The sequence below is a fragment of the Thalassophryne amazonica genome, chromosome 3, assembly GCF_902500255.1.
Source record: "Thalassophryne amazonica chromosome 3, fThaAma1.1, whole genome shotgun sequence".
Classification (NCBI taxonomy): Eukaryota; Metazoa; Chordata; class Actinopteri; order Batrachoidiformes; family Batrachoididae; genus Thalassophryne; species Thalassophryne amazonica.
In genome coordinates this window covers 6,230,670-6,247,593 of record NC_047105.1, presented here as the reverse complement: position 1 = coordinate 6,247,593, position 16,924 = coordinate 6,230,670, and the positions used below count along the sequence as shown (strand labels likewise).

Below are 16,924 nucleotides of genomic sequence, written 5' to 3'. Positions count from 1 at the left end.
ATCATCTGCATATAACGCAACTTTTTGTTCCTGGTCACCAATAGTAATTCCTCTTATTTTCTCTGATTGTCTGATGCATTGAGCAAGTGGTTCAATATATAGTGAGAATAATAGCGATGATCCCGGACAGCCTTGGCGCGAGTCGCGCTGTAGTGTGATAGACTCTGTGAAGTGTCCATTAATTTTAACCCGGGCCGAGGGTTTATCATACAGTGTGCGAATTACTTGAATAAAATTATTATGTATCCCTAATTGTTCCAGAACTTTATACAAAAACGCCCAACTAACTGAGTCAAACGCCTTCTCAGTGTCAAGGCTCACCAAAAGAGCCTCTATATTGTTTTGATGGATGTGGTGCATGATATGTAGGGACCATCTAATGATATCGTGAGTTTGACGTTGTGAAATAAAACCCGTCTGATCCGTATGTATGAGATGTGGAAGCATCTTCTCCAGACGTTTAGCTAGAATAGTCGTGAACATTTTATAGTCAACGTTAAGTACAGAAATAGGCCTGTATGAACCACATTTTAATTTGTCTTTGCCCTCTTTGGGGATAACTGAAATAACCGCCTCCTTCCAGGATGGTGGTGCTTTTGAATTTTTAAAAACTGAATTACAGGCTTTTAAAAGGCTAGGGGTCAGTTCCTTACGAAATATCTTGTACCAATCTGAAGGGAAACCGTCTGGGCCAGGTGTCTTATTGGCTTTCGACCTAGAGATGGCACTATTTAGTTCTTTCTCTGTTATTTCTGCTGTCAATATACTATTGTGCTCTTCAGATAAAGTAGGTAAATTAAGGGAATTTAGAAATTCCTCAATTTGTGAATCTGTCCCTAAAGGTAGTTGTGTATATAGGCTTTTATAAAATTTCTCAAATGCTTTTTGTATTTCTTCTTGTTTATGCAAAAGAAGACCAGAGTATGAATCTTTTATTTTATATATTGTATTATCTGCCCTTTCTTTTTGTAGCCTTCTAGCAAGGATTTTTGATGCCATAGGGCCCGCCTCATAATATTTTTGTTTCACAAAAACTAACTTTTTTCGATTTCCCGAGTATATAATAAGTTTATTTCGTTTCTTGTTTTTTTAATCTCTTCCAGTATACCTGGGGATTGTTTCTTTTTATGCTCAATTTCTAACTCTTTTAATTTTTTATCCAAGTTTAGACATTTTAATTGTTTTTCCTTTTTATTGTGGGCGCACCAGGATATAATTTTCCCCCGAATTACTGCTTTCAAGGCATCCCAAACTATAGTTGAATCTACGTCCCCAGTATCATTAATTTCTAAAAATTGTTTTATCTCCTTTCTCATGTTAGCCACAAATAATGGATTATTCAAAGTACTTGTATTAAATCTCCAAAGTGTATTACGCAAAGTTTGATCAATCTGTATTGTACAACTGACTGGAGCGTGATCAGATAAATCGATTGAGCCTATATTACAACTGTTAATTCTGTGACGGTCCCTCTTAAAGATAAAAAAAATAATCTATACGCGAGTATGTGTCATGAGGATGTGAATAAAATGTATAATCACGACCCGAAGGGTAAAAATCTCTCCAAAGATCAATTATTCCAAATTCAAACAGCAAATTGTTTACTTTTTTAGACAATATGTTATTAGCTGAGATTTTAGATGAATCTAAATTGGAATTAAGACGTAGGTTCAAATCGCCACCACTGATTACTATTCCTGGAGCACCAATTATCAAATCAAAGACCTTCCTAGAAAAAGAGAAATTACTTCCAGGGGGGGCATAAATATTACAAAAACTTATCATCACATCATTGATCTTACCCGAAACTACTATATATCTTCCATCTTTATCAGTTTCCTCAGACACGTAATCGAAAGGTATTTTCTGTGAAATTAATATCGCCACCCCTCTTCTTCGGCCGTTTTTATAACATGAAAAATATATTCTTGTATAACCCATTCTTTTTAATTTTTCATGTTCTACTGTAGAAAGATGAGTTTCTTGTAACATTACAATTTGGGCATTATCTTTTTTTTATGTTTGATAGTATTTTAGTCCTTTTAATTGGATTTGAGATCTCTTTAACATTAAATGTAACTATTCTAATATCTTGTATGTTCATGGTGTCTTATCTAAAATTAAATAAAATAAAAACCTATAGAGATAACATTTACTTTCATTTAAATTAAAATAGTGCACAAGCGGACTCTCTCCCATTGAACAAACAACAAAAGAACCTGGAACAAATTGAACAATTACACAAAAAATTAAAAAGGTCCTTCCAAGGTAGGGGCTCATGTAAATAAGCCCTGTATGGTCCCGCGGTGTTAAGGACCAGTTAGGGGAGGATCTCACCTCGTGCGTGAGGGAGAGCCCTAATGATGTCTTCTTGCTAGAGAAATATTTTTCGACCCACATAAAGATTCAGTCCCGACTATCTGAATATCTAGTAAATCAAAACAGTACAAAAACAGCAAGTTCTGCAATATAACATAGAGAAAAAAAACTGTCAACTATCATACATATAAAAAGTGAGGATAAACCCACCAAATATAAAAAATTAAGGATACCATTAAGCATTAGCTCCTCTGGATTGCTTTGGTTGTCGGTATGCCTCATTTCTTCTTCCATCGAATTTGCCATTTTCTTACGTCTAGTAGTTGCAACCTTGACCATCTTCTAGAATAAGCCTGAGAGTTGGCATAAGAGTAGCGTTAGGGGGGGTTATTTTCACCAAAACCGTCGGGAGGTCACGTCTCAAGCAGCCATTACTTCCCCAGCGGAACCGGAAGTCCCAGAATCTGACTGTTTTATTGACGAAGGGAGATCATTCCACAGAACAGGGGCATGATAAGAGAAAGCTCTGTGACCCACAGACTTTTTATTCACCCTTTTAATTTAATAAGGGAACAAAGTGATTTATAAATACACAAAAATCAAATTTAACACTTTGAATCTATTAAAATGTTTAATGTGATTTTAATGTTTTTGTTAACACTTATTTTGTTTCTGAGGATCTGATCTTGTCGTTTTGTGTGTGCTTGTTTCATCCTCCAGTCCAATCCCCCTGGGCGGGGCCTATCCGTGCCATGGCCATCACCGTGCCACTGGTCATCATGTCAGCGTTTGCCACGCTCTTTACCGTCATGTGTCGCAAGAAGCAACAAGGTGATTGCATGCACAATCAGGACACATAACACAAACAAACACACACACAGAGGAATAATCCTGTACTGTGCAGTTGTTCCGTGTATTTGAGTTTGTCCGTTTGAAGCCTCGGTCCGTTGGCCGCCGCTGCTCCTTTTTAGATCTGATGTTAAATGTGGCTGCTGCTGCAGTTGGTCACGTGGGCAGCTAGCTTAGCCAGTCAACGTGTGCATTTTTTAATATGATGAATTACTCCAATGCAAAAATAAACCTCGCCCCAGCCCCGCCCATTTTGATGTCACATTGTCAATATTCCGTTTTTTTTTCTTTTTTGTCTGTCTCGTCTTCCTTTCGTAGAAAACATCTACAGCCAGCTGGACGAGGAAAGCAGCGAGTCGTCCAATCAGAGCACAGTACTGAGTGCGGAGCGTCTGTGGCCCCGCCCTAAAGTGTTTATCTGTTACTCCAGCAGAGACTGTCCCAAACACGCCGCAGTGGTCCAGAGCTTCGCCTTCTTCCTGCAGGACTTCTGCAGCTGTGAGGTGAGACAGAAACGGACGGAACAACACATCTGTCACACGTCACGTGGAGATTTAACCACCAGATGTGTGTGTGTGTGTGTGTGTGTGTGTGTGTGTGTGTGTGTGTGTGTGTGTGTGTGTGTGTGTGTGTGTGTGTGTGTGTGTGTGTGTGTGTGTGTGCTTGTTAACCTGTAGGTGGTGCTGGACCTGTGGGAGCATCTGGAGATGTGCAGAGAAGGTCAGATGTCATGGCTCAGCAGACAGCTGGAAGATGCCGATTACATCATCACCATCTGCTCCCGAGGCCTGCGGTACGTTCACACTGGCGCCACTTCCTGACAGACCTGAAAGGGCGGAGCATCACTGAGCACCACTCACGGGTTCGATCGGGTGTTTTTTGTCGGCGTGATCCAAAATGGATTTATTGTCTGACTCCTTTATAAAATCCATATGATATGTCCAGGATTTAGTCTGTATCAGACGATGTGGACAGACGGCCCATTGAGGCCAACGTGCACGTTGTCACATGACTGTGTCCATTCTTCTCCTCCATCCTCCTTGGCTCAGTGGAGTGCGGGCCGTGTCATGTGAGACCCAGGACGGTTGCGACATCATTCATTAAAATTCACTCTCATTCACAGTCAAACCGTAAGTCTGACTAAAAACCTGCCGCCAAACTTTAAAATCGGGAGTCATCGTGGTTGGTCAGCTGGATTTGGACCTGGCTTTGAGAACTTCTTGCACACTTCTTTTCAAGCTTTTGTCGTCTGTCTAACGTGATGCTGCCTGATGTGAACATCTGACTCGACCATTCCCTTCGCTGAGACTCTGTCTTTCTGTGAGATCAGCTGGACCTCGATCCGGATCTGGATTGGAATGTTTCTGGTGTCACAGGCCAGCTCATAGCCCATGACAAGAAATGGGAGGCAAGGTTTAGGCCAATCAGAATGATTTTATTGTAAATAATAAGTAACTTTAAACAAAGATAAAGACAGTGAGATGTGACCTGTCAATATGTAAGATGTGTGCAGTGCCTGTGTGCGTGAGCATGTATGTGTAAAACCAAACCAACACGAACTAAACAAAAACTGGTACCTGTAGGAGCCACCAGAGAGAGAGAGAAGGTTGCTGGAGCCCTGCTTATATAATGACTCCAATTAGACATGGCCCCGCCTCTGCCTGCAGGTGAAACCGCCCCCCTGCAGAACAGAGGCGAGGCCATGACACTGGGAGGCTACTTAATGAAAGTTTTTGTCTTCCGTCTCTTCCAGGTACTACGTGGAGAGGAAAAGCCGGCGGGGAAAGACGCCGGTCAGTCGTCGCAGCAGCAGTTCTCCGCTCGGCGGATCGGGCGGTGACTTGTTCATTGTGGGTGTGGCTATGATTGCAGAGAAGCTGCGGTTGGCTAAGCAGAATGAAGGGGGAGGGGTTCAGGAGCTGAACCGCTTCATGACAGTTTACTTTGATTACTCAGCAGAGAATGACATTCCCACCACGCTGACTCTGGCTCACAGGTACCACAAACTGTTCGGCCAGACAAAATAATAGGAACGCCAACGAATTTAAGAGGGAAAAACTTCCATAACTTTATTTTTTATTTCTTTAGATTTAAGCTGATGGACCAGCTGCCTCAGCTCCTCACTCGCCTCCACTCCGGACTTGTTCCTCAGTCTGATGGTGAGCAGCTGCCAATCAGTGTCTCCAGGAGGAACTACTTCAGGAGTAAGTCTGGACGCTCGCTCTACGTGGCCATCTGCAACATGCACCAGTACATCAGTCATAACCCAGACTGGTTCGAGCAGCAGCTGGCCCCCACAGGAGCCGCCTCCTCTCCGTCACCTCCTACCCCTGCGCCGGCTCCAAGTCTCCCCCCAAAGTCTTCCTGCTCTGCCTCGTCTCTGCCCAAAGAGCGGCTGGATTCCGGATTTTCGCTGAATGAGGTGTTGGTGAGGACGCCAGCACTGGATGGTGAAGACGGCGTCTCACTGAGGAACATGCTCCTTCTGGCTCCCAGGTCCAGTCCCAGTCCCTGTGCCTGTCCGAATCCCGGTGCCTGTCCGAATCCCGGTGTCTGTCCGAATCCCGGTGCCTGTCCCAGTCCAGGGCTGCCACAGTGTTCTCAATCTGTGCCAGGACCTGCCTCCAGGTAAGACCATGTTTAAAGTCTTCTGACTTTGATTTTGGTGTTTGGCGAAGAGTCCAGCACACGTCAGACTGGATTTATTGATGGACTTTGCTGGTTGTAGTCCACCTTTAACAATGTCATGGTATCCAGATTCCTCAAACCTGCTCCTGGTCCTGGTTCATTTCCTTTTGCCTGGGTTTCTTTAAAGCATTATAGCACATCACAGCCACCGTGCTTTAATTTTGTGCAGCTGTGCTTTAGCTAGCATGCTAGCACCACTGCGTCCTGGAAACAAATGCGAGATTACGCAGCTTGAGTCGAGTTCACAGTGAGCCTGATCAGACTGGAGGTCCTCATGTAACAGCAGCACACTGTGATTCATCACTGTGGAGGTCAGAGAGAAAAAGTAGAGCTGATTCGTCAAGGAAGAATGAAAACAGAAAACAAAAGTGAGACTGGCGCCTCCCGGTGATGGCTGCTGGTGCACAGCTGGTCAGAAGAATAGGTATAAGAGCGTCAGTGTCCCTGTTTTCCTGGAGTAATGCTGTGTATGTTACAGTCGGGAGGGGGGTGAACCAAGGGACGCGGAGAACCCCTGGATGCAGAACAGCCGAGGCAATGAGAGTGGTGTTAAAGCACGGTTTTATTAGTGATGATAAGACTAGGAAAAGTCAAAATGTGTCAACAAGACTCAAAGTTTGGAGTCTTCGGCCTGGTGAGGTCCACAGAGGGACGCTTCTCCACAACCAGTGGGAGCTCCAGAGGAAAACTCGTCGGTACTGGGGACTCTTTCCTTTGCCACAGGTGAGGTTCAACAGAGACAGGGTGAAAGGAGGAATGTCCTTTCTTCCTAGAAGGTGAGTCAAAAAAGAGACAAAAGGTGGCAGGGAAAAACTGAGGATTATCTTCTTCTTAAAGCGTGATATCAGTAGAGGACTCCTTCCTCTAAAGGGGAGTGCTCTGAAACGTCTCTTCATAAAAGGTGAGTACCAAACAGAGATTAAGCAGAGCCAAGGAAAGTCTTTGCTTCTTATTCAAAACAGGGTTCAAACAAAAGTCCGTATTCAAAATAGGATTCAAACAAAAGTCTTTCTTCTTAAAGAGAGCGTTCAACTCCAGAGTGCAAAAACCAACTTTTACTCATGATCCAAACAGGAAACACAGAAGGTAGGAAACCTACCAGGTGTCAACAGACAACCAAACACAGACAATGGACCTGCACTGAAGATAAACCGGTGTCACGGTCTGAGATTACCACCAGTCTGAATTTACCAGGTAAAATGAGACTGTAGCAGCCACAGTCTGAACTTACCACCAGTCTGATTTTACCATCTTGGTATATTGAGACTTGTGTGTTACTGACCCTGGTCCAAATTTGCCAAGCAAATATATTAATTTTTTTTTTAATTGGAACCACAAGTAAACCCTGTCAGTTTATATTTGATTGATTGATTGATTGATTGATTGATTGATTATATTGATGCTTATTGATTTAACCATTATAATTCTGGTTACTAGTTACCTAGCTATTCTGAAATTTCCAGCCTGCAAGTCTGAATTTACCAGCTTAGAGTACAAAAAGATATGTACTTACTGTCTTCATCCCAAACATGCTTCTTGGACTGGTTCCTGATGTTGCGATGGTCCTTTTTGTCTGTATCACTGGAGTACTTCCCAGTCTGTAGGAAGACTGTCAGTTGGGACATTTTTTCCTGAATGTTGAAAATCGCTGGTTTCGCTCTTCTTTGGGGTGTGCGTTTTCGTGACATTCATTTTGAGGCTCAGAAACAAGTGATTCCTCCTCCATATTGAAGATCGCCTCAAGAAATGGTAATAAAAAAAATGATCACAAATATAGTCCCACTTCAAATTTTCTGAATCAAAAGTGTGTGTTTCAAAATACGTCTGCTCGGTTGAAGATCGCCGCAAGAAATGGTAATTCTAGACCTCCCGGAAGTTGACCGCGAAAAAAAATCGATTTGCGCATACGCGTGGTAAAATGAGACCGGCGCAAACTCAGACCATGACACCGGAGTCACTGTAAATAGCCTCTCATCAGATACAGGTGCAGACAAACCAAGGTGGAAGTGATAATGTCTAATTATGTGTAGGGACAAAAATGAGCACTACATGGAGGTAGAGCTAAGACAGAGAATAAGACCTGTGAGGACATAAAGGATCACCAGAGGGTGCTAGAAACTGAAAGGTGATAAAACACAACCCTCAAGAACAACATAAAAGGTGAAAATGACGAGATGTGATACCAGAGCAGGAAGCAGGGAGTGACTGTGAGAAGGAAGTGACAAGGACTGCTGAGGCAGATAGAAAATAGAGGAATGAGAGAGAGCAAATGACTAAGACAAAAGCTGGGATAAAATGTGAAAAATAGTAGCAGAAGACAAAACCAACTAATACTGGACCCAAACAGGACGGGACCACAGCAGGGCAGCCTGAATGTGCAGGATCCAGGCGTGGATCCAGGCATGGATCCAGGCGTGGATTCATCTGCGGTCTTGCTGGACTGAGTCCCAGCACCACATTCCATTTCCGGAGCCCAGTTTCCTCTCTGGAGACTTTGTGATGGTTTGGTGTTTGGAGGTTTTGCTTCTATTGTCCATAACGGCTGGTGCTGCTTCTTCTCTGCTTCTTCAGGTCCACTTCTGGAACATCTGCAAAGCCCGCCTCCCGCTCACCTCCGCCCACCCTCCCGGAGGGCATCTGTTCCCTCCCCCCACAGAGTGAAGATGGCCGGCCGCCCCCGCCTGAGGTCCCACCTCCTCGGGATTCTGGGATCTATGATTCTTCAGTCCCATCTTCGGAGCTCTCCATCCCTCTCATGGAGGGGCTGTCACCCGACCAGGTGGACTCCTCCTCCTTGGCTGACAGTGAATCGTCATCGTCCGGGCTGGGTAAGGGGCGCTAACATGTCACGATTCATTTTTTCGTTATTGTCGCCGTTGTTGTCTGTGTGCAGAGAACTTTAAAATCTCATTTGTTTTCAAATGGTTTTTCCTGATCTGGTCTGACCTGCAGGTGACGAGGAGCTGCCTGCCATCACGTTGCTCCGCTGCAGCGCCACCACAGTTTGCAAAGCTGAGCTCCATCACCATCACCACCTGGAGTACAGTGACGGATTTGCACCTGTGGCATCACTGTAGAGCTTATCTGTGACCAATCACATGAAGATAAGTCAGTGATGTCACTGGAGTGCAAACAGACCTGTCCGTCATCCCGCTGTGAAGGAAACGGCTCTGTGGTCTCTGTGGTAACCTGTGAGACAACTTTTCACTTTTAACAATGGTTAACACTACACCTGACAACAGTGGTATGTGGTGAATGTGGTAACCACTGAGTTCATCAGAAATATTTTTCTTTTAACTTTGGTAACCACTGCTTGTAGAACTTTGTCCCTGGGGACCATGGCAACCAGTTTCCTTCTTGAACATGCCTTCCTTGTAACCATGGAAACACTTGCCTGTTGGAACACTAGTAACTGGTAACCATGGGAACCCTTGCCTGGTAGGACACGCCTCATTGGTAACCATGAAAACACTTGCCTGATAGGACACGCCTCATCGGTAACTATGGGAACACTTGCCTAGTAGGGCACTCCTCACTGGTAACCATGGGAACACTTGCCTGATAGGACACGCCTCATTGGTAACCATGGGAACACTTGCCTGATAGGACATGCCTCATTGGTAATCATGGGAACCCTTGCCTGGTAGGACACGTCTCATTGGTAATCATGGGAACCCTTGCCTGGTAGGACACGCCTCATTGGTAACCATGGGAACAACTTGCCTGATAGGACACACCTCATCGGTAATCATGGGAACACTTGCCTAGTAGGGCACTCCTCACTGGTAACCATGGGAACACTTGCCTGATAGGACACGCCTCATTGGTAACCGTGGGAACACTTGCCTGATAGGACACACCTCACTGGTAACCGTGGGAACACTTGCCTGATAGGACACGCTTCATTGGTAACCATGGTTATAACCATTTTATACAAAAGCCGAGTTTTTTGTTCTGACTGGAGGATTTTTGTGGACAAGAAGGACCCAAACCATTGGGTCTGGGTTCTCTGGTTCTGTTGTCCTCAAAGACTGTGAATGAATGAGGACGTTTTGGATGACAATGAAGACATTCTGGGGCATAAAAGGTCAACAGATGTCACGTCCGTGAACTGTGTTGTTTAACAAAATGTAATTTCTCACTTTTGTTTTTAGACAGAAAACATTTTCAGGTTTTTCAGCAAAAACACGTCCAAAATCTTCACCTTCAGTTTTAAGCTATCAGTCAGAACCCGGTGTTGCAGGCCAAATGGTCCGCCCCTAAAAATCAGTCCACCTTTTGCATCTGTGCATGCGTCATTTTGGACCACAGCAGCACGTCTGAGACGGAGTCTCTTCACCCAAAGCAAACAGATGGATTAATGTGATTATTAACCATCAGATGACAAAGGTAAAACCTCTTAAATTATTCTAACATTAGTTTTAAGCAGAAACTTGAAGAAATTCCGTGACGCTTTGAAATGACTGACGCGCAGTGAGCACATCTGCTAGCAGCTCACTTAGCCATAGCGCTCTGATCGATTCTGCTGCCTTTTATGATGAAATAAAGCTGAATTTATGTGGAAATGATTGATGTACAAAAGCTTCAGATATCTGTCACTGAGACAGATGATGACTGGAGGCAGTTTGAAGCAGAAACGAGGTGATAATCTGTGAACCATCAGGGTGGAACGATTTTTAGGGGGACCGTTCGGTTGGTGACACCTGTGCCGTTAAACGTGCCCCATATTGTTTTATAATATCAGAATAAAAATAATCTGGTTAATTTATAGTGAAATTATGGATGTATTGTCTTTAATCTCAAAGAACAAATCCGAACAACATGATGGTCTGAATTATGACATAAGATGTTTGGACTCGTTTCTCACTATGTTTTCCTCCTGGATTTTATGTTCATGCATCAAAATCTCCTTGAAACTTAAAAAACCTGATGTGGACTCGCCGGCGAGTCCATGGACCCCTGAGGCTTACACGTCCATTTTGACTGAACTTGTTATGTGTCGGACGCAGCCCGGAGAACCGACCAGCGTTTGAAGGACCCAGTATAAAATAAGCAGAGCACGGTACAAAGGATAACAGAGTTTAATAAACATAACAGTGCTGTGAAAAAAATATAAAAGTGCGCGGTCTGGCGTGGTGGTTTTGCGGTGCGCTCCCAGCAGCGCCAACGGTCCGGAGCCAGAACCAACCCGGACCCAAGGACCCCGCCGACACCCCCCAGGTGGCCGCGACAAACCGAGTCTGTGAAAGAAGGAATCATTATGTGAGTCCACACTCAACACACAGAGAGAACACTCAAAGGTGCACAAACAGCAAACACTTCCTGGCTTAATTACTAATCAGCTTCCCACCCTGCAGGCATGGAACACCCAGTTCACAAAACTCCACTGCAGAGGAAGCTGATTACATGACCAACATACAGCTCAATATAATAAGGTGTGAGGGACACCACATTTACTGACTGTATAAATGTTAGTCACAAAATCTAACGTACCTCAGGAAGTGTGCTGACGAGCGTGAGACCTCACCCCCTCCTCTTTCACAGACCATGCATCAAACCTGGACGTTCTCTGCATCCACTGATGATGAGATGGCTCCCGAGACGACGATCTCACCCGTCTGGTCACAAGGTCGAGTCTCTGGCAAATACACACTGTGTACTCCAGTCTTAAATGCCACCATGTTCCAATCCATGTAGATGCACCACAGCTGTGAGTCCTGACGAGCCGCAGGTGATCAGCCTCAGGTGATCAGGGTGAGGTCCTGATAAACTCAGCTACACAGCCACTCAGTCCCAAATGCAAGCCACCTGGAAGGAAAAACAAAAGACAGGACTGAAAACAGAAACAAAAGGCAGCCAGGCCCCCCCAGCCACACAACAGAACTCTTCAGGTGACATCATGTTCTGGTCGAGTCTCTGAGCTGAGATCGTAAGACTCAGTGCCCTTGATCCTGTCTGAGAATCAGTCAGTGTAGTCTGGAGGACGGGTTCAGATCTCATCTTCTGCCAAGAAAACTTCTCTTCTTCATAAGTGATCATTTGTTCTTTCTCTACAGTATTTGCAGTTAATTTGGCGGTACAATGAGTGACCTATTGTTAATGCTCGTTAATGAGCGGATTGTCACTGGGTGTTAGCGTGTATGTTTATGCGCCATCATTCTGGTCCATTGCGTTTGAAATCCTTGGGCCACTTTTGACCTAAACCTTTAGCGATCACATTAGTTCCAGACTGAGTCAAGCCTCATGTTCCCACTGTGCCATGTTCTCTCTGGACCAAGTCAACCTTGTATGCAGTCTGTCCGGTCACTGGAGCTTGTCTCTCCTTCAGAGCTCTGACTGGTCTTTTGGTGGCTTCCTTCACCATCTTCGTGCACACTGACTGCCTCATTCTGACTGATCCAACTGAAAATGTCAAATATTCAGTGGAAATGTTTTTGTATCATCTTCCAGGTGAACTTTGTTTTCTTCATGACATTTTGAAATCATAAAGTGTTTTTATGAAGCCCACAGGCTGAGGCCGTATTACAGGCAACATACGTATTTGTACTTTCCAGAAAACACCTATATTCACCTAATTTTACAGTGAAAATTAAAGGTTTTTTTTTGTGTTGTGATTGTGCAGAGAGGAAAAAAAAACTTTTAAAAGTTCAGCATTTAGCTGCTGAACCAAATCTGTCTAACAGTTGCTTCTGTTGAATAATTAATAAGGGAACTGTAAAGGTATTTCACAGCAAAAAAAAGACTAGAATTTTTTTTTCAAAATTGTGAAAGCAAAATTGTGAATTTTGTGACCCTATCTGAGGATGTTACACTTGAGATGAAGAATCATTACTTTCCATGATTTAAAATTCCACAATGTAAAGTTTCAGAGAAGAAAATTTTCCTTATTGAACAAGAGAACATTTGATGAATATTTCACTGTCATAATTCTTTAAATGTGCTCTGAGTGTCAAAGGTTTGACTAAAACCAGGTAACATGAAATTATGTTTGTTCATTTATAAAAGCTACAAATTTTTGGTGTATTTTAATCTTGAGCAAACAGGATCATAATCACACGGAGTTTCTTGTTTCATCTCCTACACCATAATATATTGAATATTGTTTTTGTATATTTAAATGTATCAGATATTTTTATGTATATTTTAATATTTTATTTGTGTCATAAAGCAGTGAGGGCATTTTGTTTTTATACGTATGTCTCAATAAAGATTCTGAACATCAGCAGCTGTGAAGTTTATAAAAATATGTTGCTGATCAGTTGAGTTTATTAAAAGGAATATTTGGAAATATTTTATTTGGTGTCTTTCACTTCTGTGTAGTCACATTCATATTATTTACCCCTTTTTAAAATAAAATAAATGTCTCCGATTTAGAAACTAGAATTCCCGTCTGTTTTTGCTAAAATGTCTGAAATAAAAAAGAAGCAGCACAAACCAAATGCGTGCGCACACATTTATTTTCTAAAGGTACAAAAAAGGTATTTCTGATTTCCAGCTCTAATCTGTTTATTCACAATTTACTCACTTCAAAAAAGAAGGCTTTATTTTTTAGAAAATATTTGAATGATAAAAATCACGTCATGAGATTGAAAGAAACGGTAAATGAGGAATAGAAACGACTAAAAGTTGTTCACACGCGGAACCTGGTTCAAAGGCACAAAGGCAGCCGCCCTTCAAAATAAAAGCAGGTTTGTCCTGAAGGGGGCGCTAGAGGAAAACTCATCGTACTTACATTTGATAAGAGTTCAGCTGATGAGTTTATTCCAGACATCGGTATAATTAAAAAACTAAATTGTTAGAGCTGACAAGAGTCCAGTATCAGAGATGTAATGATATAAATGCCATTTTAATGTTTATCTTTGCCTCAGTCATCTCATTTAATAAACATCTTACTGTCACCGAATGATCAGTTATTCACCAGGTTTATTTGATCCCGAAAGCAAATGTACATAAAACCTGTAAAAATAATACTTCCCTAAACAAAAGCAGAAACATTTATTTCTCAAAAAACAAGCGACAATAAAACGACCTGAAGGCAAAGACAAAATCGAGAATATGACTAACAGCTTAAACGTCAATTGATATAATACAAATAATACACCAATTTATTTTGTTATTGATTAATAATTGGCCATGAACAAAAATCTCCTTTAATGATTTTATTTATCTGGAAAATAATTACACCCTTCTTTTATTTTGGACATTTTTTGGTTTGAAGATGTCACCTTGGTTTTGATGTAAGACTTTATTGTTATTATTATTATTTTAAACTTTCACGCAGGAACGCTTTTAAAAAGGCATTGGCTTTTATTTTGAAGTGCTTCCGGGAATTTACCGGGTAACTTGACGATAAAGTCTCCCAGCAGCCCTCCGTTTGTTTTTTTTTTTTTTAGTTCTAGTCTCGAGATAAATTTGAACTTTTTGAGTTTTTTTATGTTTGGTTCTGTTTCTTGCACCTTGTTAGACATTTCGCGAGTCGAGCTGCGGCCTGATGCCGGGAGGAGAAGAACGAGAACCGGATTCAAGGTGAGCGGCTGCCCGGGAAAAGGACAGGAAGTCAGAATGTCAACGTTTACTTTCCTCAAGAGACACCACGGGACAGACAGAGAGACAAAACACAAGAGGACAGACAGAGAGAGACAAACACAAGAGAACAAAGAGACAAAAAAGGACACAGAGAGGGAGAGAGACAAACACGAGGACAGACAGGGAAAACGAGAACACAGAGAGAGAAAACACAAGGACAGACACAGAGAGACAAAACGAGAACAGAGAGAAAACACAGGAGAGAGAGACAAAACAAGAACAGAGAGAGAGATGATACACAAGGAGACAGACAGACAAATAAAACACAAGAGGACATAGAGAACAAGGGGACAGACAGAGAGAGAGACAAACACAAGAGGACAGAGAGAGGGAGAGAGAAAACACAAGGACAGACAGACAGAGACAAAACGAGAACAGACAGAGAGAAAACACAAGGACAGACAGAGAGAGAGAGACAAAACGAGAACAGAGAGAGAAAACAAGAGGACAGACAGAGAGAGAGAGACAAAACGAGAACAGCGAGAGAAAACGAGGACAGACAGAGAGAGACAAAACGAGAACAGAGAGAAAACAAGAGGACAGACAGAGAGAGACAAAACGAGAACAGAGAGAGAAAACACAAGAGGACAGACAGAGAGAGTGAGAGACAAAATGAGAACAGAGAGAGAAAACAAGAGGACAGACAGAGAGACAAAACGAGAACAGAGAGAAAACACAAGAGGACAGACAGAGAGACAAAACGAACAGAGAGAGAAAACGAGAACAGAGAGAAAACACAAGACGACAGACAGAGGGAGACAAAACGAGAACAGAGAGAGAGAAAACGAGGACAGACAGAGAGAGACAAAACAAGAACACAGAGAAAACACAAGAGGACAGACAGGGAGACAAAACGAGAACAGAGAGAGAAAACACAAGAGGACAGAGAGAGAGAAAACACAAGAGGACAGACAGAGACACAAAGCGAGAACAGAGAGAGAAAACACGAGGACAGACAGAGAGACAAAACGAGAACAGAGAGAAAACGAGGACAGACAGAGAGAGACAAAACGAGAACAGAGAGAAAACACAGGAGAGAGAGACAAAACAAGAACAGAGAGAGAGATGATACACAAGGAGACAGACAGACAAATAAAACACAAGAGGACATAGAGAACAAGGGGACAGACAGAGAGAGAGACAAACACAAGAGGACAGAGAGAGGGAGAGAGAAAACACAAGGACAGACAGACAGAGACAAAACGAGAACAGACAGAGAGAAAACCCAAGGACAGACAGAGAGAGAGAGACAAAACGAGAACAGAGAGAGAAAACGAGGACAGACAGAGAGAGAGAGACAAAACGAGAACAGAGAGAGAAAACGAGGACAGACAGAGAGAGACAAAACGAGAACAGAGAGAGAAAACAAGAGGACAGACAGAGAGAGACAAAACGAGAACAGAGAGAGAAAACACAAGAGGACAGACAGAGAGAGTGAGAGACAAATGAGAACAGAGAGAAAACAAGAGGACAGACAGAGAGAGACAAAACGAGAACAGAGAGAAAACACAAGAGGACAGACAGAGAGACAAAACGAACAGAGAGAGAAAACGAGAACAGAGAAAATGCAAGACGACAGACAGAGGGAGACAAAACGAGAACAGAGAGAGAGAAAACGAGGACAGACAGAGAGAGACAAAACAAGAACACAGAGAAAACACAAGAGGACAGACAGAGGGAGACAAAACGAGAACAGAGAGAGAAAACACAAGAGGACAAAGAGAGAGAAAACACAAGAGGACAGACAGAGACACAAAACGAGAACAGAGAGAGAAAACACGAGGACAGACAGAGAGACAAAACGAGAACAGAGAGAAAACAAGAGGACAGACAGAGAGAGACAAAACGAGAACAGAGAGAGAAAACACAAGAGGACAGAGAGAGGGAGAGAGAAAACACAAGGACAGACAGACAGAGACAAAACGAGAACAGAGAGAAAACACAAGAGGACAGACAGACAAAACGAGAACAGAGAAAACACAAGGACAGACAGAGAGAGACAAAACAAGAACAGAGAGAAAACAAGAGGACAGACAGAGACAGAGACAAAACGAGAACAGAGAGAGAAAACAAGAGGACAGACAGAGAGACAAAACGAGAACAGAGAGAGAAAACACAAGAGGACAGACAGTGAGAGACAAAATGAGAACAGAGAGAGAAAACAAGAGGACAGACAGAGAGACAAAATGAGAACAGAGAGAGAAAACAAGAGGACAGACAGAGAGAGAGAGACAAAACGAACAGAGAGAGAAAACAAGAGGACAGACAGAGACAAAACGAGAACAGAGAGAAAACACAAGAGGACAGACAGAGGGAGACAAAATGAGAACAGAGAGAGAGACAAAACAAGAACAGAGAGAAAACACAAGAGGACAGACAGAGGGAGACAAAACTAGAACAGAGAGAGAAAACACAAGAGGACAGAGAGAGAGAAAACACAAGAGGACAGACAGAGAGACAAAACGAGAACAGACAGAGAGAA

The 16,924-nt window shown here is 42.9% G+C and overlaps 2 protein-coding genes across 3 annotated transcripts in view; both read left to right on the top strand.

The window, feature by feature from the left end:
* The window catches only part of il17rd (interleukin 17 receptor D), a 114,895-nt gene extending 104,859 nt beyond the window's left edge, over positions 1–10,036 (top strand). Inside the window, exons 10-17 of one of the 2 annotated variants that reach the window (XM_034165207.1) lie at positions 3,040–3,150; positions 3,487–3,671; positions 3,846–3,961; positions 4,922–5,164; positions 5,257–5,676; positions 5,731–5,796; positions 8,428–8,684; positions 8,809–10,036. In XM_034165207.1, the coding sequence (XP_034021098.1) occupies positions 3,040–3,150; positions 3,487–3,671; positions 3,846–3,961; positions 4,922–5,164; positions 5,257–5,676; positions 5,731–5,796; positions 8,428–8,684; positions 8,809–8,933 (1,523 nt within the window). In that variant the 3' untranslated portion in view covers positions 8,934–10,036. Of the gene's footprint in view, positions 1–3,039; positions 3,151–3,486; positions 3,672–3,845; positions 3,962–4,921; positions 5,165–5,256; positions 5,797–8,427; positions 8,685–8,808 lie in introns of both variants that reach the window. The other variant, XM_034165200.1, reaches the window with a different exon arrangement.
* Positions 10,037–14,149: 4,113 nt separating this feature from the next.
* arhgef3 (Rho guanine nucleotide exchange factor (GEF) 3) overlaps positions 14,150–16,924 on the top strand; it is a 92,362-nt gene continuing 89,587 nt past the window's right edge. The window contains exon 1 of the mRNA XM_034165211.1: positions 14,150–14,382. Coding sequence (XP_034021102.1) covers positions 14,348–14,382 — 35 coding nt within the window. The 5' untranslated portion in view covers positions 14,150–14,347. The remainder of the gene's footprint in view (positions 14,383–16,924) is intronic.